General features: G+C 37.5%; 4 protein-coding genes across 6 annotated transcripts; 2 read left to right on the forward strand and 2 right to left on the reverse strand.

The window, feature by feature from the left end:
* Positions 1–140: 140 nt before the first annotated feature.
* On the reverse strand, positions 141–2,686 carry LOC105830643 (glutaredoxin-C4). 2 transcript variants are annotated; one of them, XM_012670100.3, is made up of 3 exons: positions 2,504–2,686; positions 1,476–1,597; positions 141–1,036 (listed from the first exon to the last, which is right to left on the reverse strand). In XM_012670100.3, the coding sequence occupies exons 2-3, from the start codon at positions 1,572–1,574 to the stop codon at positions 839–841; spliced, it is 297 nt and encodes a 98-aa protein (XP_012525554.1). In that variant the 5' UTR covers positions 1,575–1,597; positions 2,504–2,686; the 3' UTR covers positions 141–838. The 2 variants fall into 2 exon arrangements, with proteins under 2 accessions (XP_012525554.1, XP_012525553.1); XM_012670099.3 differs by lacking the exon at positions 2,504–2,686 and having other exon boundaries at positions 142–1,036; positions 1,476–1,607.
* Positions 2,687–4,810: 2,124 nt separating this feature from the next.
* Positions 4,811–13,307, forward strand: LOC105830058 (Golgi-specific brefeldin A-resistance guanine nucleotide exchange factor 1). The gene is made up of 15 exons (XM_012669194.3): positions 4,811–5,369; positions 5,589–5,787; positions 5,864–6,091; positions 6,178–6,284; positions 6,373–6,904; positions 6,982–7,352; positions 7,438–7,615; positions 7,690–7,805; positions 7,905–8,096; positions 8,173–8,505; positions 8,586–8,794; positions 8,876–9,121; positions 9,201–9,699; positions 9,775–11,907; positions 12,241–13,307. The coding sequence occupies exons 1-15, from the start codon at positions 5,247–5,249 to the stop codon at positions 12,343–12,345; spliced, it is 5,571 nt and encodes a 1,856-aa protein (XP_012524648.1). The 5' UTR covers positions 4,811–5,246; the 3' UTR covers positions 12,346–13,307.
* LOC105830057 (zinc finger CCHC domain-containing protein 24) lies at positions 12,849–20,158 on the reverse strand. The gene is made up of 4 exons (XM_012669193.3): positions 18,515–20,158; positions 18,034–18,285; positions 15,079–15,243; positions 12,849–14,386 (listed from the first exon to the last, which is right to left on the reverse strand). Exons 1-4 carry the CDS (start codon positions 18,707–18,709, stop codon positions 14,264–14,266), a joined length of 735 nt encoding a protein of 244 aa, XP_012524647.1. The 5' UTR covers positions 18,710–20,158; the 3' UTR covers positions 12,849–14,263.
* Positions 15,688–26,553, forward strand: LOC105830056 (cyclin-dependent kinase-like 4). Of its 2 annotated transcripts, XM_036288983.1 has the most exons (6): positions 15,688–15,889; positions 22,803–23,068; positions 23,255–23,449; positions 24,566–24,857; positions 25,269–25,623; positions 25,909–26,553. In XM_036288983.1, exons 2-6 carry the CDS (start codon positions 22,901–22,903, stop codon positions 26,216–26,218), a joined length of 1,320 nt encoding a protein of 439 aa, XP_036144876.1. In that variant the 5' UTR covers positions 15,688–15,889; positions 22,803–22,900; the 3' UTR covers positions 26,219–26,553. The 2 variants fall into 2 exon arrangements, with proteins under 2 accessions (XP_036144876.1, XP_012524644.1); XM_012669190.3 differs by lacking the exon at positions 15,688–15,889 and having other exon boundaries at positions 22,145–23,068.
* The last annotated feature ends 218 nt before the right edge of the window (positions 26,554–26,771 follow it).

Here is a 26,771-nt window from a genome sequence, read left to right on the forward strand (position 1 = left end):
TAACTATTCAAGTAATACTTTGTATGTCGAGTAAATGAACACTTTTGTTAATATAGACGGAATTATTAATTTCCTTTTATTTTACGATAAAAATAAGTGAGATAGAGAGATTAGGGATAATAAAAAATTGTGCAATTTTTGCTGTAAGAGCTATATTCAACCAGTTGAATCAATATCTTATTAAGTTACGTAGCCAAAAATAAAAACTATACTACATGCAGTTTGATTTTATAATATCTTTCTTTCCATAGTTCTAAAAGCTAGAAAAAGATAAAGGATAAATTGAACTGAGATCAAAGATAATTTATATTTGTGAAAGTTGATATAAGTAATTTCCAAAATTCAAATAAGAACGAAAAAAAGTAAATATTGAATAAAATACAATTAATAAGAAAATCTAACATAATCGACAATTGTTTTACAAATTGTTAAATATATAAAAACATTGCACGTTTTTATTCAGCCTTAACTGAATTAAATTATAGAAAATATACAAAAGCTTAAACGAAAATTTTACGCTTTAAAACGCATAATATTTTTATACACTTAATTTTTAAATATAAACTGCGTATTGTGTGATAGACTGTTACTTGGCCGTGTTTTATTTGTTATTTATGCACGAGTATTCGAGTAAACAATGTTAAAGTTAATTGTTAAATCAAAATCAAAAACACGACCGATGGAAACAGAATAAGAACCGAAATTCGTTCTAAAGATATCTTTGTATCTTCTCTTGTGCCAACAAAGATACGTTGTATTTATTGTTAGAGTAGAGTTGCTTCTTATTATGAATAAACATTATTTGTAATCGGTCACAGCATGCTTCGGCAAGGAAAATTCAAAATTTTTTTTCGAGCTCGCCATTCTCGTACAATTTCTTTACATCGGTACCGCCGCCTAAGCACTCTCCATTGAGGAATACCCTGGGCACTGTCCTGGCACCAGTTATTTCGCCCAACACATCCTGTATCTCCTGCGCATCTTCCCTATCATCCAACTCTATTGCCGTGTACTTCTTCTTCAACGAGTCAAACACCTGCATAAAAATTCGTTTAAATTAAATAAATAAGAAATTATTATCCCAACAAATAAACTAGCGACAACTTTTGTTACTGACTATTGCTATTCATAATAATTATTAATAAATAGTAATTTAAGTAGTAAATTAAATTTATAAACTACATGTGTGGTTGAAATCAGTTTACAAAAATTGTGTGAAAAATAAAAACAAGTAATTTCTTATGAAGACACGTGGATGCTAAGACTATCAGGTGTATTTATGTAATTCTGCATGCATTAAACAATCAATAAGTTAGATGATATGATAAACGATAATGTCAATAATGTTACGCGATAAATGATTATATCATTGATACGGCTGTTTATCGCGCGACGTTATCAGGTTTTTTTTTCTAATTACAAGCAAAGATTAAAATCGATATCTCTTGTGAGATGGAGTATAAGTACACACATACCTTCTTGGCCATCGTGCAGTAGGGACAGTACGTCTTGGAGAATATGACAACCGAGTCTTTGGCGATGAGTTCGTTGACGAGATCGCGCGTCGAAGGCATGACGGATTTTTTTATGCTAAAAACTGAACCCATTCTGTTGAGCTGAACTGATCGTTTCACATAATTAGTTTCGTGCGTGTTAGCGGTTCAATTTTCAATTGTGAGAAATTCGAATTCCGATCAACTCGATCGACGATTAAAAATCAACTTGTCGAGAGCAATGTCTATGCTATTTTGTTACTATGAATAGAACTATTAACCTCTCTTTTGATATATGAAAAGAATGATTAAATTAGGCACTGTATACTATATAAAATCTTTCCATAAGTAATCAGTAATCGATATCGGTGATGGAATTTTAATTTCGGTTTAATGTACTTCTATCTTTTTAAAGAAAGATAAAAAGTGAACGAAACCGAGATTAAAATTAGTCCACATTAGCATTAACAGGCAGATTTCCAAGAAAAATCAAAATTATCTTAAATCACTTCCTTTTATTAATTGCAGTAAGATTTAATGCAAAATATAATTATCACTGTGTTTCGGTCACGCGTAATTTACATAAGCCCGTAATTAAACATCACTAATACGCAGCAACATGTGATACGATCGTTGACAAACATAACCTCCAAGTTGATCACTATCGTCAAATTTACTCGAAAGATTGACAATCTAATTATTCTATAGTTGATTTTGTTACAGTATTTCGCCGATTTCGATATCTTGAATAATCAAGGCATTTTCATTTATGGACAATTATGTCTATTTTGAGTCGATCATATTGTGAAATGTGGACATCAATAAGAAACGGTATTGAATATCCTACATTCGTGTAAGACCAAACGTAACAACACGTTCGCAAAGCACACCAGTACAATAAAAAGAAGCTCGATAATAAGATTGATTTGTTCGCAAATAGTGATTAATGATACATGGCAAACGTCAGAGGGGTCAGGATCACGCACGTTTAGATCCGCCCTCATCTTTACCTGCGATTAACGTGGATTAATGGTGCTTTAAGTAAATGTCGCCGCAGAAATTGGTAACTGTCGAAATTGAAGAATCAGAAACAAATCGTAAATCCCCTCATACGAAACTGCGAGACAGGACTCGATGCGACTGCTGTAAATGCGAATCTGATCGACAGTTTTATTCCGGCTTATCATTAAGTCTCGTACACACGTCATTGATAACCGAGGTCGTGATGAGGAAATTGTGGCGAAGAATATATATAATATATATATGTATAAGAACGAGAGGACCTAATCCCTAACCTCATCCTCATCAACTCCGATTAATTTTAAATCGGCCGATTAAATTTATGAATTGCCAATTACAAAGCTTAAAAGCTCATTTTTTATTTCATTTTTTAATTATTTTAATGAAAAAATTACTTAATTAAAAATATTGTTTTATATAAATAAATTGTAGTTTGTAGAAAAAGAAAAACAAAATAATATGATCAGTTTTAATAAATTTCATAATTCGTAAATTTAATCGATTTAAAAAAAATTAATTTGTAGTTTGAAGCTGATGAGACTGCATGGATTCTCGAGACTGAATTTAATTGATAATCAAACCAATTGAGTAAAATTTTTACTTGTGTGGTTTATTATTGTTAATCTAATCATTTTTTTCTTATGTGTTAAAGAACAAAAATTAGTTTCTATCTATATTATAATAATTAAATAATTAATCATCGGATTATTTCTATCAGTTGTTGTAAATTATAAATTTTAACTTATATTTCGGTTTAACTTCCTTTGAGAGATATCAAAAGATCAATAGTTTTAGTGTCGAAATATAAATACAGTAAGTACAAAATATCTCGTAAATATTGAGACGACTAGTAGCACTTTACTTAATTGGCACTCGCGATATTCTACCGAACGTATCCCCTTCGAGCAAACACTTTGATCGAATGCGCACGCGAACACTTTATTCGAAACCGAAGGCAAACGATCTCACATGGTTCGCGTATCGTTTGCTAGCACGACGGCACTCTCAACACAACACCGTACCTGTGCACAATTCGAATCTGAATACGCGAGACACGCACGGAGTCGACAGAACGTCCGACCGGCGCTGAAGTGGCGTACGTGACTGCTGGCAGGCAGACTCGGCGGTACTCGGCGCTAGTCGGCGCCACTCGGCGTTGCTAGATGGTTGACTCGCCGCGCCTGCGCCGACTACCGCTGAGTCACGTACGCCCGCTGCCGCCGCCATGTTGCTCCGCGCTCCAGCACCGGTCGGACGCATCGGACGGACGTTCCGTTGATTCCGTGCGTGTCTCGCGCAGTCTCGCGTTCAGAATTCATTGTGCGCAGGTACGGTGTTGTGTTTAGAATGCCGCTAACAGACGACCCGCGAGCCATGTGAGATCGTACTCACATGAGAGGTCGTTTGCCTTCGTGTAAAGTTTCGTGTAAAATTTCGTGTAAAGTGTTCGCGTGCGCATTCGACTAAAGAGTTTGCTCGAAGGGGATACGTTCGGTATCGCGAGTGCGAATTAAGTGAAGTGCTAGACTAGTCGTAGAATGTCGATCGTGCCAATAATAATTAAAACTTTACTAGTCGTCGCGCAATCTGCATACAGAGATACAAAACTCTGAGAGTGAATTTATTTACTTCTGTTCAGTGTCTTGACGTGCCGTACTTTTAACGTATTTTTCCAAATGTAACGGTCGCGCCAAGTGAAATTCTCGCGCGCAGTTTACGTTTTACTCGTGTGAGATATATTATCCGTAATATCGGGAGTGCTGAATAAAGTATCGGGCGATCGTTATTAATGTGCGATTCGAGAATAGCAGGTTGATGTCAGCAGAAAGCGGCATCCATGGATCGAGCGACTCGGTATTAAATATATTATTTTTTCAAGTGATGTACATTTCTTTACCTGCTGTTTTTGTGTTTGAGTTTAGGAATAATATTTATCATATTTTCAGAATCAAAACCGGAAAAGAAATGTAGCAGGAGCAGCGACAGCAATCGGTGAGTGAATTTTTATCAATTAATCAATTAATTGAATTTATATCATGTATATGTGGTATTGCACATTTATAGAACACGATTATGCACATTTGCATAAAACAGATTTAAAATATGAACGCAATTGTAAAATTTACGGGTATAGCATGAAACAATTAAATAAACGTGGACATAGCATAGAAAAGATCCAAAAAGTCATGCACATTACCTACGGGATCGATAGATATTTGACTACATAGTTCAATGTGCACATTTTGTGCACATAGAGGCGCTGATGGATGAAAACACCTATGCTGCGTTCGGAAATATCACTTGAGTGCTCTCGTGTATTATTCTATCCTTGTTGTTCGTTCTATGTGAAACAAAGATAGAATGATACTCGAGAGCACTTGGGTGACGTTTTCGAACGCAGCCCTAAAATGACGTACGCGATTGACCGCCTCTCAGGTTCTTCTCGATCTGCATTTACTCATTCTGTATAACCGACAGCGCACGTTCTTTTGCGTTGACACGCGTATCGACTAATCGAATGTCGGCGCTTTAACTGCGAGATTCACGAGATCGACGGTTGCAAGAAGTGCGGCGAGTGGTGGAGGGCTGGAGGGTGGCCTGCTCGACACTTGACGTGACGGTTCTTCGTGAACGTCTGGTGTGGTCTCATTGGGTCTCGTGGATCGAATTTATTATTCCGGCTGTGCGATTTTGTGGAATTCTGTTATGGCATAGCAACGAGATCGCGTGAGGATGAATAGAACCGCGAGGCCTACGGGCTCCTGTAGGGGCGGCCTGTACGTCGTCGAGGGCGAGGTATGCCTCCTGGTGACGGCGATGCGACGAGGTACTCGATGGTCGTCACATTCTCACCAGGTTAGAGCATCTTTTTTTATTTCCTCTACTAACTGTTCCCACAAATGGAACGATTATTATCAGCGTGTACACTTGTTACAATTACAATCAAATCAAACAGGTTGTAGAGATTGATCTGGCTGGATAAATGATTCAAGTTTGTACAAATAAATTTGCCAATAAAACGAACAATAAAACAAAGATAAAATTGTATTCTAATTGTACAATTTGATTTTTCAGGATGACGATCAGGATACTCTAATGAAGGGCTTAAGTACCTTAAAGGAGGTATTGAATGAACACAGAGATCTATCCCAATTGGAACCTGCCGTTTTTCTCACTCCCTTTCTAGAAATTATAAGATCTGAAGAGACCACAGGACCTGTGACTAGTCTAGCACTGTCTGCTGTTAATAAGATAATTTCTTATGGGCTCGTTGGTTAGTCTCAAACAAAATGGCAATTAACATTTTTTATTTTTTTTTATTTTGTGATACAACATGTATTGCTTTTCAGATCCTAATCATCCTGCCATAGCCACTTGTGTAGAAGCCATAGCAGATGCTGTTACACGCGCAAAGTTTGTAGGAACTGACGCAACTAGCGACGGAGTGGTTCTCATGAGAGTTCTACAGGTTCTGAGAGCCCTCATGTTATCGCCTGCTGGTGATCACCTTTCCAATGAAAGTGTGTGCGAAATTATGCTGAGTTGCTTCAGAATATGTTTCGATTCGCGTCTCAGTGGTGAGTGCTGCCTGAGTGCTTTGTATTTCTGCTGACAAAAAATGTAAGTGTAGTAAGATATTGTGCGTAACAAGATATCTTTACAGAAATACTTAGAAAAACAGCGGAGCATTGCCTGAGGGACATGGTTCAGCATTTGTTTACCAGGTTACCTCAATTTGTCGATGATACTAGGGTTTTGCTGAATATGAAAGTAAGTTTCACAATATATAGATATTTAAAATATTTATATATGAAAGATAACTTTCTTTACATGACTGATGCAACATGACTTTTGACAGAAAATGAGAACGAACAACATGGAAAATACTCGTAGCAAGAACAGAAAACATAAAAGTTATACAAAGCAGAAATCCAAGCCTACCGCGGATGACGCTGATGAGAAGGAGCAGCATGTTACAAGTCCAGTTGACAAAATACGAGCTGGTCACTTGGCCACCACACCAGTCTCACCAGTCGGCAATATCGTTGATATGCAAGGATCGTTGAATCACGGAAGTATCGATAAAAATGAGGACGAAAAGAATGAAAACAAGATTAACAAAGATAATACTAAAGATGGAAACGATTGTATCAAAACGGATAAGGATCAGGAAGCTAATAAGAAACAGGAGGTTGAAAAAGATGAAAGCAACAGAGACGTCAAAAGCGAGACGGAAATGGTTAAAACGAATAGCGTATCTGAAAGTACTGATGTGGAAAATAAAGTTTTAACGGAAAGTAAGAGTGTGGAAAAGGAAGATGCAGCAGTTGAGCAGAAAATCATAGATGAACCCGAATTTTCCATTAAGCAATCTGCCTCAGAAAATCAAGGTACTTGATCTTTTCATTATTTTAAAATAAATCGTAATATCTAAGTTTATTTTTTGGACAATTTTTATTTCGTATAGGTGATGAGGAAAAAAGCATCGATTTAGCGCAATCTCCGACTGGTAGCGTAGAAGATTTATCGATAGACGAAAACGTGTCTAAGGCATCTAAAGTAAAAGAGTCTGAGCAGATTGAGGAGTATGTTAATAGTCAAGGTGTTCGATTTATTCCGTTGCAGCATCGAGCGCCGTATGGCGCATTATGTGTTCGCGAACTGTTTAGATTTCTCATATCCATATGTAGTCCTCTCGACAAGCAGAACAATGAAATTATGACCCATTTGGGTCTTAGCTTGTTGCAAGTAGCGTTAGAGATCGCCGCTGACGCTCTTTCTAATTTCTCGTCCTTACTTGCACTTGTAAAGGACGACTTGTGTAGGAATCTAATCTTGGTAAGAGAATCTAACTATTATAACTGTTTTTGTAAACGTCATTCATTAATAAAAAAATGTTATGAATATTATATTTATGTATCAGCTACTTGGAACAGACAGATTGTCGATCCTTGCTGTAAATCTTCAAGTATCATTCTTGCTTTTCGAGTCGCAAAGAGAACACCTAAAATTTCAACTGGAGCATTATTTAATTAAATTAATAGAAATAGTTGTTTCTGAATCTAATAGAATATCATATGAGCAACGAGAATTAGCGCTGGGTACGTTTTAAATTTACAATGATACATGATTGTGCGATATGTACTTTCAATATAATTTTATACTTTATTTGCAGAAGCTATAGTAAGATTATGGAGAATACCCGGATTACCCGCTGAGCTATATTTAAATTACGATTGCGGACTTTATTCTACAAACTTGTACGAGGAACTTATGAAGATGTTTTCCAAGGTTTATTTCTTTTTTTGTTTATATATTATTACAAATTATAATGTATATAAAAACAATTAAAATGTATAGAAATTTTATGCTTTAAATATTTTCTTTTAGAATGTTTCTCTACCAATAATTAATGGTATGCACACCATGCAATTGATTTCCTTGGATGCTATAATAATGCTGATCATTGGCATGGCTATTCGCTGCAAAGGCTGCAAGGAATTGTGCAAGCCGTCGCGTCACGAGGCATCGTCAAATCTTCCTACACGTGAGGACTTGCATGCTATAAAAACGAACAAGAAGGTAGGTATTCCTTTTTCTACTTGTTTCTGGTTTTTTTTTAAAGGACTTTTTTTCTAAATCATATTTTTCTTTCCAGTGGTTGGTTCTTGGCACGGAAAAGTTTAACGAAAATCCGCGGGAAGGTATCGTGAAACTTACGGAACACGGTTTGTTAGGTGGTCCGGGTCATTCAGATCCTGAAAAAATCGCGAAGCTTCTGAGAGAAAATCCTGGCTTAGATAAGAAAGCGATCGGCGAGTACATCAGCAAGAAAGAAAATAAAAACATTCTCAATTATTTTGTGCATAATTTTGACTTGAGAAATACTCGAATTGATCAGGCTTTGCGTCTTTATCTGGAATCATTCAGGCTACCTGGAGAAGCTCCTCTTATATCTCTTCTACTTGAGAAGTTTGCTGAGCATTGGCATGTGCGTATACGTATATTTTAGATTTTATTGGAATTAATGGAGGGGTGAAGGTGAAATAACAAATCATCGTTCTCTTACAGGATAGCAATGGTAGACCTTTTGCTTCGGCTGATGCCGCCTTTACGTTAGCTTACGCGGTGATCATGTTGAATGTTGATCAACATAATTATAATGTAAAGAGACAAAATAATCCTATGACTGCCGATGAATTTAAGAGAAATTTGAAAAAAGTTAATGGCGATACTGATTTTGATCAGGATATGCTTGATGAGATATATACTTCAATTAAGTAAGTTATAAATATTTAAATAAGAGACACAGACGATGCGCGAATGTTATACCAATTCTAAATATCATTAATTTTGTGTAGAGGGGAAGAAATTGTAATGCCAGCCGAGCAAACTGGATTAGTAAAAGAAAACTATTTATGGAAGGTTTTATTGAGAAGAGGCTCTGGACCTGAAAGCATGTACATGAAAGTAGGCAATTCCGGCGAGTTCATTGATAAAGACTTAGCTGAATGTGCATGGGGTCCTATTGTGAGCGCTCTTTGTCGCGCTTACGACAAAACGCCGGACATATCTTTACAACACAAAGTTGTTACAACATTCCTCAGGTTTGTTTATTTTTTTACGCTACTTTTGCAATTTGTTTTTATATTAGCTACAGCATCTTATTCTTTTGCTCTTATTCAGTTGCGCGGCGATTAGTGCTTACCATGGGATGTGCAGCGACTTGGATACACTCATAGTGAGTCTTTGCAAATTTACAAGCCTAATGATTGGCGGAAAGTCCGAGCAAGTGGTTTTACATCTCGGTGGCAATCCAAAGAACCAAATGGCCGCTCATACTCTCTTCAAGATCACGCGTTCACATGGGGACGCCTTGAGAACTTCTTGGAAAAATATTATCGATTGCTTGCAGTCCCTCTATGAAGCGAGATTATTGCCCAAAGATCTCACGGAGGCGGAGGATTTCATCCATCCGTCCGGCAAGATATCTTTATTCCGAGAATCGACCACACCCAAGTCTTCCCAGGGTGATCAAGGATCACTACTTTTCAATCTTTATTCTATGATTGCTATGGATACATCGCGTCAGCCACATCCCGTCGAGGCTGCGCGAAAAAAGGCTGTGGAGTTTATAGCAAATTGTAATCTCAAGGGAATCATAGAAGAAAGCAAATTCTTTCAGGTAAATCGATGACGTGTGTGATCGTTGAGTTACGGTTTTATTAATTATATATTTTAATCCTTTATTAATTTACAGAGTGAATCGCTCAATTCTCTCGTTGGTGCTTTGGTATCGGTAAATCCTAACGACGAGAATATATCTATATTTCTACTAGAGTTGTTATTAGAAGTAACTATACAGAATCGTGACAGAGTAACGTGCATCTGGCCTGTGGTCCAGAGTCACTTGGAACGTCTGTTAACAGTGGCGGCGCGTGAGAATCATCCTTATTTACTCGAAAGAGTGGCCGTGGGTATGTTGAGATTGGCCATCAGGCTTTTACGCGGCGAAGAATTCGCGTGTCTGTCCCCTCTACTGCCTCTGACCAATTTGCCATCCGCGACGACTACGCCGTTGGCTCGACAAATTGCTTATGGTCTATTCGAGCTACTGAAAACGGGCGCCGCGAACATCCACAGCGCGGAAGATTGGAAGGTGGTGTTCAGCTTGCTGGAGTGCGCGGGTGCCGGCGCGTTGGCGCCTAAACGATCCAATACGGTTTTAGATGAGACAACGAATGCCCGGACATCAGTTCTGGATCCCAGACCTATCAGTCCCGTGCCGGAATGGGTATTGGTGTCACCGACTGGTACCGAAGCACCACTTCCCGTAGCCGCTGACACGATAGTGCTGGCTCGCGATTTACAACCGCACGACTCGGCGGCGTTCGTCAAATGCTGCGAAAGTTTGAACTTTTTGGTGCGCGATATGGCGCACGTGACACCTTTCAACTTCGATCTATGCGTCAACTGCGTGAGAACTTTCGCCGAAGCGGTACTGCAATGTACGGGCAAACGGAACAGAGTGTGCAATTCCACGGAGGAATCACCTGGCTATCAACAGAGTCCGGTGCAGCTGCTGGACCTGATGCACACGCTACATACGAGAATTGCGCAGGTATTTCGATGGTGGGCGGAAGAAGGTAGCATTGACGACGGTATATCCTTGTGGCCGCAAGCCTGGCGACCACTGCTGCAAGGTATCGCGCGACTCTGCTGCGATGCCCGTAGACCGATACGCACGGCAGCGATCACATATCTTCAGAGCACCTTGCTGGCACATGACCTGGCCCAGCTGTCCGCCATAGAGTGGTCGCAATGTTTAGAGGAGGTGCTATTCCCTCTGCTGGCGCAATTATTGGGTCCGATCGCGTCTAATGATCCTATCGGTGTCGAAGAGACGAGGGTCAGGGCCGCGATGTTGCTCTCCAAAGTATTTCTTCATCATCTAACTCCGTTGTTGACTCTATCTGGTTTCCTGCCGCTGTGGTTGACGGTGCTAGAACTTCTGCGCGCGTACATGCACGCCGACAACAGTGAGCTTCTGTTCGAAGCGATCCCCGAATCGTTGAAAAACATGCTACTGGTGATGTCGTCGGCCAACGTTCTGGCGCCGAGTTCCAATCTCTGGGCGCCCACGTGGAGGGCGATCGACGCCTTTCTACCGAACCTAAAAGCGGAGCTTTTCCCGGAACCGCCTGTCGCGGTTCTGCCGCCTCCGCAGCCGCCATCGTCACAGCAGTCATCGCAACCGCAAGTTATCAGCTTGGTTGGCCAGCAGCAACCATTGTCTTTTCCGGGACCTATAGCACCACAACCGGAAAGTATTCCTCCTTTGGTCGACGAGTGCTCCAACGAGAATAATAACGCAGATCCGAAGACTGGAACGCAGTCCCTGGATATTTTAAATTCTCCGCAGTCTAGTGGAGTTCCGGTTCCAGTTCCGTTACCTTCATTGATATACAATACCGAGGGTAAGGAGACGCAACAAGTGATTACTCTAGTTAGTCAACCGGCGCCCAGCGTGTCTAGTCCGGTCGCGGTGCAACCAACGGCTCAGAGTTTCTTTGATATTTGTTACTCAGCGAACTCTTTGACCGAAAAGATAGATGAACGATCACCACAGCAACAACAAGAGCAACATTTAGTGTCGCCAGGAGAGGAAGAGCACAGTAAGTTGATGAAGGGCGTAGCGCAAAATGTCGGTTTGACGGAGAAAAATCGCGATTTGATACTCACGATACGCGATTTGAAAAAATATGAGGAATGGAAACAGGAACAGCAGCAACAAATGCTGATGCAGCAACAGTGCACGCAGCACGCACAGTCGGCACAGTATCAGCATTCCCCAACAACGAAAAATTCTCCATACCGCATGGATTCGTCTGAGGTGAATCAATGTCTTACATCCTAACAGTATCTTAAGAAGTCAATTGTTTGGACCGATTGACTTCTAGAAACGCGTTTGCTTTGTCTCGATTAAACAATTTAATTCTTTCGCTCGAATAACGCTAACGTAAATGAAATGATACAGTACATATTATAAGGATTTATAAATGTTAACAAAACATAAAAATGATATTTGATAACTGTCTCGTACTCGAGCGCACTTGCAATTGCGAGAAATATGAACATTTATAACTCGATATTATTTCATCGGAAAGTAATTAGATAGGCTACTCCTTTCAGAATAAAATTGTGTAATCGAATGTTTTGTTTGCAGACGATGCAGACAGTAGATTCAACGGGGACGGCGACGTTTAATTCCGCCGCGTATTTTAACGAGGATCCGGCAGCGGATCTCCTCTTCGTCGTCACTAATCCTTGACCACTGTATATTTCTTATGTATAAATTGTATTATATATAAAGTATTTCTACAACGCGCGTGATCATGTTCCGTGTAGACCACTATCGAGAGTGATTGATAAAATAGCAAGGATGAGAGCATAGGCGCAGAGTCGTTGTATCTTTGGTTTGTATATTTGGAAAAAACACTCATTATATACAAATAATATATATATATATATATATGTATTATTGTATTATATATGCGTGTATATACACGTTATTGTTAGGATTATCATATAATCTTAGCAATAACTGTGATGACATGGCATAATTCTCTCGACATTATTCCTAGCACTCGATTTGTTATATTACCTGGTTTGTTTTTTGTTTTGCATTATGGACAAAAGGAGCTCTTCGCGAACTAGCCAAATACAAGCCAAATTATTTTGGGAAAACGATCGGTTCCTTGCCATTGACGTTTTATTGACGTGTTGCATGTGTTTTATGTAGAATGTGGTAATCGGCGAATCATAATTTCTCGATTCATCAGAATTCTCCTTAAGTATTTAACAAATTCTAGTACTACATCAGATAAGAGACTTTTTTCTCTTATGTTTTTGCAAAACGTGTGTTAGACGCGTACATGTTCAATGCGATTCGTAGAAAATGCCGAATTAGTTGACAATGATGATTTCACTAAACAAAAATCGAGAGACCGTTGCGATGTGAGTTCGATTTCATGTGAAGAACGATCTAGCATACTTATAGATTAGTCGTCGCGTTTTCCAAATCACGAACAGATGAAAAGAAACTATTCTACATCGTCGCGCAAATTGAACTCTGTGAAATTGCATCGGTTTCATAACCGACGTTTGTAACTTATACTTTTAACGCAATTCGAATGTTTCTTCATTCGAATTTTCTTTCTTCTTCTCATCGTTTCTTCTTCTCATCGTAAATCAATCTGTACATATGCAAATAATATATTAAATAAGAAGAGATTTATATATGTATCATGTTCATGTTCCCGGAGCCAAAGAATACCCAATAAATAAAGCAGTCCCTACGCTCAATATTATTGATACGATATATTACATCTCATTATATAAATACTAACATAATATTAATATTGTATATTAATATTAGTACGTTAAGCGATTAATATTATTGCACAATATGGAAAAAATATGTAATAACATCATGTATATATATATAATACTGACATAATGTTTTTAACATCAATATAAACATTAATCAATACATTATTGCACAATATTGTGAAATAATATTGATTGCGCAGGGGCCGCGTGTTAATGTTAGGTTCTAATGTAATTCCGAATTATCGCAAATATTTCCTTTGCAATCTTCTTTCCTTTTGTTTTCCCTCTATAATCGCTTTCCTTTACGGAGGCAGCTCCCTTTCTCTGAAGATCTACTCGTGATTATTATTAGCTCTTAGGGTCAGAACATTTTATAATATCCCTGAGAACAATGCCCTCGTTTTTTTTTATTTAACACTCATTTTTCCTCGCGTATATACTGATACGATAGTACTGAGTATCAAACATTGAAGATGAATCCAAAAATTATATCGTAGGCACTTGTGCGCACTTCGTAGATAATATTTCTTAATGTAGATAAATATATAGCAACGTGCGATTGAAAACATCGCGGTTTTGGTCGCTCCAAAACTCTTGCGATAAAAAATTCTAATCGTAAATGTACATAAAAATATATATCGTTTTATCTCTCTCTATGATTTAATTCATATTTAATCTCGCGAACAGAGATGAACGCTCTGTCTAGAATCTAGACTCTAGATCTATATTCGCATTGATGCGTTCAAGTATAACGAACGAATTGTCTTTTTCTCAGTTCATCATCAGAAATCCTTCTCGTCTCGTTGGTGCAATTAATTGGATCGGCGAGATAAATTGGACGGAATTCGGCTAGTTCGTTAAGTTATTATCGCGCTGCGTCTGCAATAATAGCCCAACGTCTTACACTTCTCGCAGAGATGTTGGGGATGTACCTTGCTCTGGTCGGATACGTCCAAACCATCGGGTTTTTCCAATGGCCTCTGAAAATAATAGAAATGATTTTACTGCCCACACCTCATCCACGTTTCGCGAGAGGTATAAGAATAGAAATCTCGCTAGAGTATCTCGACTTCCTCGTCTTACGTCTTACATCCCACCATCCCGTTTGACCAAATTTTTATGTCATTAATAAAAAATTGGCTGTACTATTGACTAATTTATATTTATATACGTTATTGATATGATTAATGTTATTGAACCGATATGTACAATATTCGTTGTGATGTCGATTTTCTAAGAGACTTGGCATTGTAAGAGACAGGCGATTTTGGGAGTAAAAAGTATTCGCTCGTGGCGCGACGTAACTTAGGCTCGATATTATAATAGGAATTTCGCGAACGTCTTTCGGGATCCGTAACGTAACGATTACCGGTGACTCCGACTGCGAGTATATTTCTGTACATCGGGCGGCAAAAGAGCGAGCGACCGAGCGAGCGAGTGCGATTATGCGACTATAATTAGCTTTCGCGTCGGTTTACACGAGATTTTCGTTCTCTCGGCCACAATATTTCGAGAGAGTGAAACGGTTCCAAAAGTCTTTCAGCGAGTCCTGATCGGGGTCTTTGCCGAGGAGTATCTCGACTAATTTTATATTTAACGATTAATCGCGCGGGAGGGAAGGGGAGAAATCTGTAACGAGCGGAGAAGGCGGACGCGGCTTCTCCTCGCTCACCTGCTTGTGAGGATATACGTTTATGTGGCATTTGATGCATTCCTGGCCCATATTGGCCCAGCTGTTGCCCGACATCCATTTGCGCTTGCACTTGGGACACTTGTATTCGCCAAAGCACCGCTTCTTGCCCTGGTACGGTGTCAGACCCTCGCCCTTCGGTCGTGCCTGCGAAAATTCCATGAATTTTCGTAATTAAGAACTTTTTATTCATATTTAATCTCGCGAAACAAAGACGAACGCTCCGTTTAGATCCACATCCGCATTGAACGAATCGTCTTTTTCTTTACCATCAAATTTTTCTCGTCGGCGCAATTAATTGGATTAGAGATAAATTAGACGGAATTCGGTTAGTTCGTGCTGTTTTTAATTTTAATCTCTTACTCGCAGTCGTAAGATGCAATTTGGCAACAGTTGCACAATTGAATCGATCATTGAAAGCTGCGGATGGGTGTGGTTCAAGATATTTGGATATGAGCGAAAAACTGATTTATCTATGATACATGTACGCAGCTCTTTCACTTTCTCTCTTTTGAAAAGATATATTAACCTTAACATTTTTTAAAGAATATTGCTCTTACCTTCTTCTTTCGAGAAGCTTTCGATGAAGTCATCTTACACTAATTAATGCCGATTAATTATTTCCTTTTGTCTTTTAGAGAATACAGATATTCAGCGTATGACACATGCATATCTCTACACACGATATCTCTACATTTCGCTTACGGACGAAGAATTGAGGGAACTCCCGTATAAGACAACATAGGGATTTTTTAGTGCAAACACAATCTTTGGATAAATAGATACTTCTCAAGTAAGTGGTTTTATATCAAAATCATATGTATTCGTAGTATATTAAGCAATTGAAGATTATAGATTTAAAAAATACTTTAATACAAATATATTTAATTAAATTATTGATATTTTTAATAAACATTTCTCATAATAGTTATAAAAACAAAATAAATTATTTTCGTCAGTTTTTTTTAAATCTAATCATGTTTTTTGCATTAGATCTTGGTTTCGTACAACGCGATTCGCATAACGTGACATTTTTTAGGAACTCAACTATTAATGTGTTATACAGGAGATACCTTTAATTACATTATTTTTTCACCCTTTTACTGATAAATAAGAATGATGGGAAAAAACATTATCTCAATCAGAAGAAGCGGCTTAATTGGCTCACCCTCATATCGCGATGATTGCCTACGTGACGTCATGTGTCCCAGAGTTGCGGTTTGTTGTGTCAATTAGCGCTCAATTGAGCCACGCGCATCCCACTATTGTTGCATCAAGGCACGCGCGTCGTTTACGAGTATTGCTAAATTTACTGATGGCTCTTGACGATGATTTTGTATTTGTTATATGTTTCTCAGTCAAGAACGAGAGAGAGAGAGAGAGAGAGAGAGAGAGAGAGAGAGAGAGAGAGAGAGAGAGACATTTTTTGCTATGTTTTACATATGTATCATTTAATCTTTCTGAAGGACAGAATATATTTTTGGATAGTAAAATGATGATAGCACAATTAGAATAATTTACTCTTTGAATATTCCTTCATGAAAGAAGAGTTTATCATTATTATTATGTATTCTACATTAATATTATTTTGATTATATTTTATGTATATTCAAGTGTATTTTAATTGGGCTGAGAAGTTTTAAAAAATATTTCTTAGAATGCCGAAAAGAAAAACTTGTGTTAAAAAACATGATAACAACATTTGTTTGGTTTCAAATTGAGAGATGCAAGATATAATATATTGCATTTATTCTCAAATATTATTTTACATATGAATAGCCTTTCTATGTTCTGTAACAAAATCATGATCAAATTCTTTGTTTAAAGTTGGTAGCATTGATTGCATTAAGTTTCTTTTCTGTTTTAATGTTTCTATTCTTGCTTATCCTCTACCTACGTTTTCTCTACCAATACGATAATTTAACTCCGTTGTTTGTAAGACACTAGCTGCGTTCAGCAGAAAAAGCAGCAACTGTTACAAGATTCTTCAATGCAATTAGTTCTTGGTTTTCGTTTCTGTTGGATTTTAATATATAATCGTATAAAAGAATTTTACAATAATTGCAAAACAGATTTTTTTTTACTGTAATTATTGAATAGCATTATAATAAAATGAGGGAAATATTTAATCCTGTTTGTATAATTTCTAATTCTAATACGAATCATTTCCGGAATCTATCAAAAGATAATGATTTAACCTTGAAAAACAAAATGTCTATTTAGTCTATCTTATTTTCTATCCACTATTGTCTATCCAATTTTGTTATCAATGCTCTAACGTTTTATCTTAATTGATCTCTATAAGTCTAAAATCGTTACTATCATTACAATGATGCTATTACGATGATATCCAATATCATGTAACGTATATATATATATATATATATATTTTTTTTTTACAATAATCTGATAAGATGCATTTAAGACAATATTGTGTTGTTGACGTTGAAACATACGATGATCGATCGAAGGTTTCTATGAATCAGATAGATTGATTAATCGCTCGAAATCTTGGATTTCGAATGATATGATATGACAAAGATTACATTCGATTGCACTGACATTTACTTAAACATCTAATTTCAAATTTTATTTCAAGATTTTAAAACTTATATTTTTATCCGATATTTCTATAGACTGTCTCCCAAAATTGTAAATTAATTAAAATTGTTCAAAAAATTCTATCTCTATATGTAATTTTTTATTTTTATTTTAAATAATTATGATTACTGCATAATCCTGCATATATAAAATAATTGCATGTCTAAAAAGTATCTAGAGAGTAATTGTAAAAAAATAATAATACGGAAGCTATATATTCAATGTTGAGAAAATACTAATTTTTTATGTATTGAAAATTAATTTCAAGAGCTTCGATGTATTGGAAATTAATATCAAAGACCTTGTACTATTACAAGAAAAAGAGAAAGCACCGACCTGCGGGCAATCCTTAATGTAATGTCCTTTCTTGAAGCATAAGTGACACAGGTACGTCGATGGCGGCTTCTTCGCCGGCTTCCGGTCGCTCACAGTTAATTCGTTAAAGTGTACCGCTAAATCCGCGATACTTTCCGCCGCGCTATCTCTCATGGGTCTGACTGATCCAGACGGATTCAACGCGTTCTGGCGTAGATAGGACTGTGACGTTGTACCGGGAAAATTGTTCCAAACTGCAGGGAGTAGCTTGCTCTAAAATGCAAACGGATAATTCAATCGACGACATTACATTTAAAATAGCAGGCTCGTCATTTTCAAAGGTTTCTGAATACATGAGACTTCTCAATAGACTTCATGTCTTAAATGTACAGAGATTTAAGATGTTTTGAAAATCTTTCGTTTGCAATCGATTAAATACTGAATTCAGTGACAAATCCTGATCTTCAAGTGATTTTCGCAGATAACGTCGCGGATGGCTGACCTGTTCAGGTGGCTGCGACGGATTTTGTTCAGCGATGGCCAGATAGACCCAGTTGAGTAGATGCGGCGGGTAACTCGTATGCTGTAGAGCCTTCTGACTCGAAGTCCCTATGCCGTTGATCGTACCGTAGCTGATCCGCGTCGAGTCCTGCAACTGCAGGCGTTGTACAGCAGGTGTCGAATGACAAGCGGCCATATTTTTATCTAATCGGCTCGTAACTTTATCGGTTATTCGAATAGTGTTGCGCTGACGACAATTCCCTTCGCTAATCGTTTATCATGTCCCTGTCCTTGAATTCGAGCGATGTTCTTCCTACATTTGACTCTGTCGTCGAAAATGATCTTTTCATTAATCTCTAAAGATCATAAGGAAAGAAAAATCCAAATTATTGACGTTAATACTTCTCAGCTTTTTAATATTCCTCAATTTAATTTAATTTTAGTTAACTCCGATGATTAGCACACAAACTAACATTGGAGCTTGCAATTTCTTTATGAAATATCATTGTTCACGCGAAATTTAAGTAGAATCAATGGTGTTTTGAAGATATCACCGTGAAACTAGAGACGTTCGATATTAAAGGTATTCGGAGTAGTGAAGTACAATCTCATCGCACGGCGACATACGCCTCACGCTTTTTTTCCTCGTGGAACGTCACTGCGAATTTTCAGGTCGGGGTCGCCCTCATCGTCAGTCGTTCTCTCGATGTAACGGTTCTCGGAAAAGTGCCATCTTCTTCCGGACTCTTCAAAGCTATCGACTGCCTAACTTTTACGGGGAACGTTTTTACGCGTTTTCACGCACGTGCTGGACGTGCTCTCGCCTCCGCATATGTTGGGGGACGGATATTCTTGTACGCACATGGAAAGCTTCCTCGAATTCCTCGATATTTCCGATTCGATACCTTTTCCCTTGCTTTCAGCCAGCAGCCGCGGAAGTTCGCTGCCCGTTTACTTACGAAGCATTCCGCATCGTTGCATCTCTGTCTATTAAGTTTTACGTTTGCCCGAATTTTGATATTGGATCTCGATGTTAATCCGGACGATAAAGTCTCGTTGTTGAGTTTTACACTCTGAATCATTAATGAATCATCTTCTACTCGTGAGGGAAGAAGCGGGCAAGTTCTTCATCAGTTTTAGCTCGCATTCAGAGGAACACGGAAGTTATGCTTCAACGGTGTAGAAAATGGTGTGGTTCCACGTTATCAGTTGCGATGGTGTGAAATTGCAACCCGCATATGCGACTCACACTCATTTTCTCTGCGATTACACGCGTCAAAACTATCGCTTAAAACGTTTCGAACACGAATATTTAAGCATCTACCAGCGGTCTACGCGATAATGAGGAAAAGGGCTGTTTGCTCGAGGCGATTTTAACGACTTCCAGGCGATCTAGCTCCTAACCCGGGACCGCAGGGCCTCAATCGCGACGAGTGCGTCCGTTGTTCGGTGAATACGACGCGCCCGCTGCGCATCATATTAACTGAGGATGGTCCGAGTCCGAGCGTTGGACGAAACGCTGGAGACGACGACGCGCGTACTGAACGGACGCGTCGTAAAGGCGGGACGGATGTGGACGCAGGGAGCGGAGAGAGATGTCGAGGAGAGCCCGAGCCCCGCCGCCATGTGGCACATCTATTTCCGTGCTATTGCCTCTCGACCGACGCACGGCGCCTCCGAATGGACCCCCGAGACTCAAGCGGTTCCTTCTTGCTGCTGCTGCTGCTGCTCTTGATCGATCCGCGCCGCGTAGCTTCTCATGGTCGTGCCCCACGTGGCCTGACACACGCGCCACGAGGTCCGAATAATTTGAGCCTGGATATGCATCAGTGTCCTCAAATATCCGGACTTCCCTCGCCGGTGTTCGCTATTATTTCATACTGCCTAAAAACGCATACGACGTGTGAAATATAACAATTATTGTAATTGTAATTATAAGTAAGGTAGTTTATTATCTTGTTAACAATTACAATTATCAATTACAATCGTAAGAAAAATTTATTACGAGTGTTATATTTTATTCAGTACTTTATTACTTAACTGCACAAACTGCTCAAGTTATGGAGCTTTTTAAATCGTTATGGTAACGTGTCCTATAAATTGTTGCAAATATTTGATAATATTCTACCACACGAACTATAAATAATTACAACTGCACGTGATATGTGTATAGACAGACGGCCTTTTATTGCCCATCTAGAAAAGTCTTTACAAAGGTTGAATGTGTTGCAATATACGAAACTCTTTTCTATATTGCATCGATATTTTTAACTATTTAATGCCGGAATCGCGTTTGTCGATTGAAGGACCGTCGGTTGCGCCTTCGGTCACGATACCAAGGAAAGTCACCGAACTCATCTATAAATAAACTTCAATTGCTATTCGCGTGTATCGATTATACTCACCAAGTTGCGGCAACAAATATCGCTTATGACGCGAATCGCCTTTGACACGATAGCTGGAGAAGTTGCATTCGTCTGAACGGCCGTTCAAATTGCTATCGATAGAATCGAGCCGACGTAAGCCGTCCCGAAATTCTTGCTTTCACGTTTCAACGATTTCATCTTCTTTTGAACCTTGCACATCTGATGTAAAGTCGAGTCTTCATTTCAAAAGTACATCCTGCTGTGCCGCTCGAAATACAATGAAGTAGACGATCAAGGTTTATTTTTAAGATTTCTTCGATTCGTCTTCTGAATTGAGCTGATATTCAGAAGAAATGATACATGCATCACCAAAAATTTATTGTAGAAGAGATATTTACATAGTTGAGCCTTCGTAAAAACTTCTGGCATAATATCGTTGTCGGTGGCGTTACAATAAAAGGATCGACAGAATTTTCTTTGACTCGCAGCGCGCAGTATTAGCTTTTTATGTCCGATGCATTTCATGAACCACGGTTTCATCGCTAGTATATAATAAAGTGAGGTATCATGGATTAGGTAATCAGAATTTCTAATTGTATTATCTTATAGAATATATAATAAATTGCGTAATTTTTTTGTGAGAATATTTTTCATACTATTTTATTTATTATTTAAAGTACTTGTAGGATTTAAAATATTATCTAAAAATTGCAATTTTTATTCTATTTTACCACTTTGCTTTATTTTCATATTGTTTAACCATATTTTTATTTAAAGAATAAAACGAGAAGCGGGACCCTAAAGACTCTTTATATTTTTACGTCTCTTTATATCTTTATATTAAAATTCAGACTATATGTTTTCAAATATACCTCAGAATGCTTGTAACAGATATTTTGATATTAGCACATCTGTTTGGAGTACGTTTTCTTTATCTTAAAATTTATATCCACATCCGTATCTATCTTTATCTCTCATTTTTAGAATTTCGACGTAATTGACTTCTAATTTTACTTTTCCTTAAAGACTTATATTAAAATTAAAAAAATAGTCTGTTTTAAAGTGTAAATAGTGATTAATATGCGTACAACACAGAAAAAATAAATATTAATGTTAGCATATCAATAATATTAAATTAACTATCAATTTAACAATGTGATACTGAGTGTTAAAATTGAAATAAATACAATTAAAATATTTATTTGCAAGGTGTACAAACATACATAAAAAATACTATTTGAAATAAATGTTTCTATTATTTTTTTATTTTAACTATATGATAGTATCACTGATTTTCAGTTTTGACATGAAATTGCATTTCAGTATCGAATAGTAACCGGCGCGCAGTTCAAAAGCATAAAGACGAAATGTATGATAAAATTATTAGGCATAATATCCCGCTCCTAACTGAAAATGTCGATATCTATTTATTCTGTACTCCGAATTGTTAACATTACAGTAGTGTCTTTTCTTCAACCCCCCTACCCCTTTAACCGGCTTACCTGCTTTCGCCGAGCGAGGACCACCCCTTACTAATTACCAACAAATCGATAATCATCGATGAGGGCCGTGCACGAGGCTCTTCGGAGCAGTCTAGGCTCGTCGGTGAACGAGGCAACATTAGAAATTGCGGTTCCTTCGATCGTACGAAATATACACAATATCGTGACGTTATCACATCCACTTGTTCGTATCTTTCATTCGTATATTTTTAGTTCGCAGTATATTTTGAATATTTCTCGTAAAACGACATTAGAGTGATGGACTTGAATCAAACGCAAAATTCTACAGATTCAGTACTGTTATTTAAAAAGCAAAATGTATTACAAAGTTTATTTAACTTAGAGTTACCGAACAGTAATCGCAAGTATGACGTAAATGATTGACTAATGGTCTATTTGGTGTCGTAACTGATAGATATAGTTTTCAGTGCAAAATCTTGATGAGTACGAAAAAGTTTACGATTTTTCGTTAATGAAAAGAAGTTCGTGAAATTTCTCGCCGCCGATCTTGCGGATAAAATGGAGAAATATGAAAATATCGAGATAGTAGGTGAGGGAAGCTACGGACTCGTGATGAAGTGCAAACATCGTAAAAGCGGGCAAATAGTAGCAATAAAAAAGTTTCTAGAAACGGAGGAAGACATCCAGGTGCAAAAAATGGCGTTTCGAGAAATAAGGATGTTGAAGGTATTAATTATTAAGATTTTGTAATCGTTAAAATCTAAATTGTAAAAAAAATTACGCTTGTTAAATTTTTATTCGATCTTATTTAATAAGTAAAACGTTCTATTTCTTGATATTATTTACAAATTGTTTATGTTTATGATTTAAGATGACACGTTACTTAATATTAAGCAGCATATTATTGTCTAGAAATTACATCATGAGAATCTCGTGAACATGATTGAGGTGTTTCGTCGGAGAAAACGGCTGTACCTTGTCTTCGAATATCTTGATCACACCGTGCTCAATGAATTGGAGGAAAATGAAAATGGTCTTGGCTGGGAGAAATCGAGACGATATATATTCCAAATACTTCGCGGCTTGGACTTCTGTCACAATCACAGAGTAAGTAAAATCTTTAAACTTATATTATAAAATTGTTTCCTTATTTATTGTGTAAAGAGGTGCCTCCTTGTAATTATTTTAATTATGATTACCTTGACATTTCATATCATAGTGTTACGAGCGTCGCCCACGGACTGTTACTTTACAATTTTTTAAAAATTATATTAAACAAATTCCGTCTTGAAAAAAATACATATATTTAAAAATTTACGGAAGACAATTAATAAATTGTCTTCCGCAATCTTTGATAATAAAAAATATTATGTTTTTATATAATTTTATCGTTTAAATGATTACTTAAGAAATTATTAAAATAACTTTTTTGTAATAAAATAAATATCTAAAATAATTGATGTTAAAGTTTTGATTAATTTATGCAGACAAAAGATACAAAATATGCACGTTGATGTACTTTCGGTTATCAGTAACCTTTGGTAATAAGTGTACGCTTTCATTACGGTAAAGTTCACGGCCGTGACGCTTAAATTCCAAGCTGCGGTAAGCCGTGCTTGTGTAGTAACACGCGACGGCCGGATACTTAATGAATGATAGCATTGTAACAAACGAGGGCAATGGTTGGTATTTAGTCGAGCTCGACTCAGAAAGTTCTAGTATACGAAAAGTACGTTTTCTCATTTGCAACTACAATTTAAATGATTCTACAATCTGCATTTTATTGTATAATTTACTCGATCTTTTCCCTCGAGCTATTTTTTCTATTTCGACTCTTCTGCTTTTAGAATTTTCTGTTAAAGATTTCTTTGACTACTTGTGCAGCAAAACTTTCGGGTTTGATCTATCAATCTTGTGTAGTTTAATCATACTCTAAATCTCGTAAAGAGAATCTCGTGAGAAATTAAGAAAATTGTACAAGTTTTGTAATTTTTACTCTCATTAGAAAAATTGCTCAATTTTTACTCTTTCAGGCGTTTGCAAAGTAGCTTAACTTAAAATCTGGTTTAAGTTACTATCTCTTTCTAATTCTTAGAACTAAAAAAAAATGTAACAGTTTAAAGTTAAATTGGCTCCAGTAGGCTTCTACGAGATTTAGAAAATATTTTATTTTTATTTTTCTAAACGCAAATGAGATTAAACAAAAGGTTTCTCTTTCGATAGATCATGCATCGCGACGTAAAGCCCGAGAACGTACTGGTGTCGCCGAACGGCGTGATCAAGCTCTGTGATTTCGGTTTCGCGCGCTACGTCAGCGGACCTAACGAGTCCTGTACCGATTACGTGGCGACGAGGTGGTATCGCGCACCGGAGCTTCTTGTCGGCGATTCCAGGTATGGCAGAGAGATCGACGTTTGGGCGGCCGGATGCATCTACGCCGAGATGGTCACTGGTAAACCGCTCTTTCCTGGTGACAGCGACGTCGATCAGCTGTACCGCATCATGAAGGTACTCGGTGAGTTAAGAAGGCTGGAATGGCGATGGGAGTGAAGGAATTTTTCTATTAATATTAGATATTTTAATTTTGATATAGTAACTCGAGTATTTTTTCTAATAATTAATTTGAAGAATGTATAGAGAAGATATCATGTTGAGGGGCCTTTATTTTTTTAGAATCTATAGTCTTAGAATATTTCAATAATAGATACTTAATTGTAAAATGTAATTTTACGCACAATTTTTTGAGCAAAAGTTTTCATTTGACTGTTCGTTAAATTTGCTTCAAAGAATATACACCAATATATTTCATAAAAAAATTGCAAGAATCGGCCTCATCTATATGTTTCCTTAATTGAGTGTTTTACTAAATGATTGTTACTTCGTTGAATTTCGTGATCGTGTCTAATAACGTTGTTGTCGAAAGCAGGTCCTCTCTCTGGCAAGCAGCCGGCGAACAGCAGCGGCAAACACATAATTCTCCTCAGGCATGCGAAACCTGACGAGACTGTTGGCTCAGCGCGATCCACGACCCTTCGAGATCTCTTCTCAACGTGGACCCCGGTGGCGATCGACTTTCTGACACAGTGTCTTCGCATAGATCCCACCGTCAGACCGAAGTGTCTCGTGCTGCTGCAGCATCCGTTCTTTTTACAAGACGGTTTCGCCGACAGATTTCTCGGCGAGTTGCAGCGACTCGTCGCGAAAGAATCCGCGATGAATCTGCTCGGAACTAAGAGGACGAATATGACGGCCTCCAGAATCTGTCGCAGCAGTATCGGAAGGTTTGATAATGACGACTTAATTCAATTAAGTCAATAATAAATTACTTGGTTTAGATGGTAATTGGATGTGTGAAAAATAGAAAATTTTCAAATTGAAACATAAGTTATCGATTATCCCATTAAAAACGGGATTAAAAATGTAAATGTATACGTCATTTAATTGTAAAAGTTTTCGTAGGATATAAGAAAATGTAAAAAGAATGTAAAGACACAGATAGTCTATTTTTTAAATAAATTTTACTTTATTTTCTTCTGTTATTACAAATAGCATTTATCGCTTCTTAGGTGGCAGATGACGTTACTCAAAGAGAGGGTAGCGTCGAATCACAACACAGAATCGGAGACCACGGAGAGCGAGAATTCTCCGGGAGATCAAGTTAATACGAATACCATGAGTAAACTGCAAATAAGCCGACCGCGCGAATTATGTTACATCGGACCGGTCTCAGTAATACCGAACACCACGTATATTCGACGGCTGGAGCACAAGGGGCTTCTGATCCCTGAATCGAAGGGCTGTGTCTTGCCGGCTTTGACGTCCAAGACGAACGCCAAGAGGAAAAAGCTCGAGCTGCCTGGCCTGAAGAATCGTTGATCGTGCTCAATAAAATAGCACAATCTTCTTTTCTACATTAATATCGAGGAAAGAGCGAGAGAACTGTACAGAGAAACCATTATGTGCGAGACGTGGCGCGCGCATGTACATAACTTTATATTTTACACATTCTGTAAATGGATTAACATAAATGTAAAATGTCAACAGTGTGTTTGTAAAGTCTGACACATTCCCTCTGCAAAGAAAGAGCATAAACATTGAGAAGGCTGTGTTTTAGTTTATACAAAATATACCGACAAATCCACACGTTCAAGATTTTTTAAATAATCTATTGACTTATCTCACGTCTGAAATACATACACAGAAAAAAAGAATATTGTTGTTTTGACAATATCTTTACTTTTAAAACTGAAACCTTGAAATGAGATTATATTGCATTAAATAAAAAAAATTTACTTGAATAAAAATTTATTTTAAAATTTTATATAGTTTAACCAAGAAAATGATATTCTTGTTTTTTAAGAATAATTTTCTTGAATGGAAAGGAAAAAATGTTGGGTAGAAAATACTACGTATTTAAATCGAAGATTAT

Source organism: Monomorium pharaonis, chromosome 6, assembly GCF_013373865.1.
Source record: "Monomorium pharaonis isolate MP-MQ-018 chromosome 6, ASM1337386v2, whole genome shotgun sequence".
Taxonomy (NCBI): domain Eukaryota; kingdom Metazoa; phylum Arthropoda; class Insecta; order Hymenoptera; family Formicidae; genus Monomorium; species Monomorium pharaonis.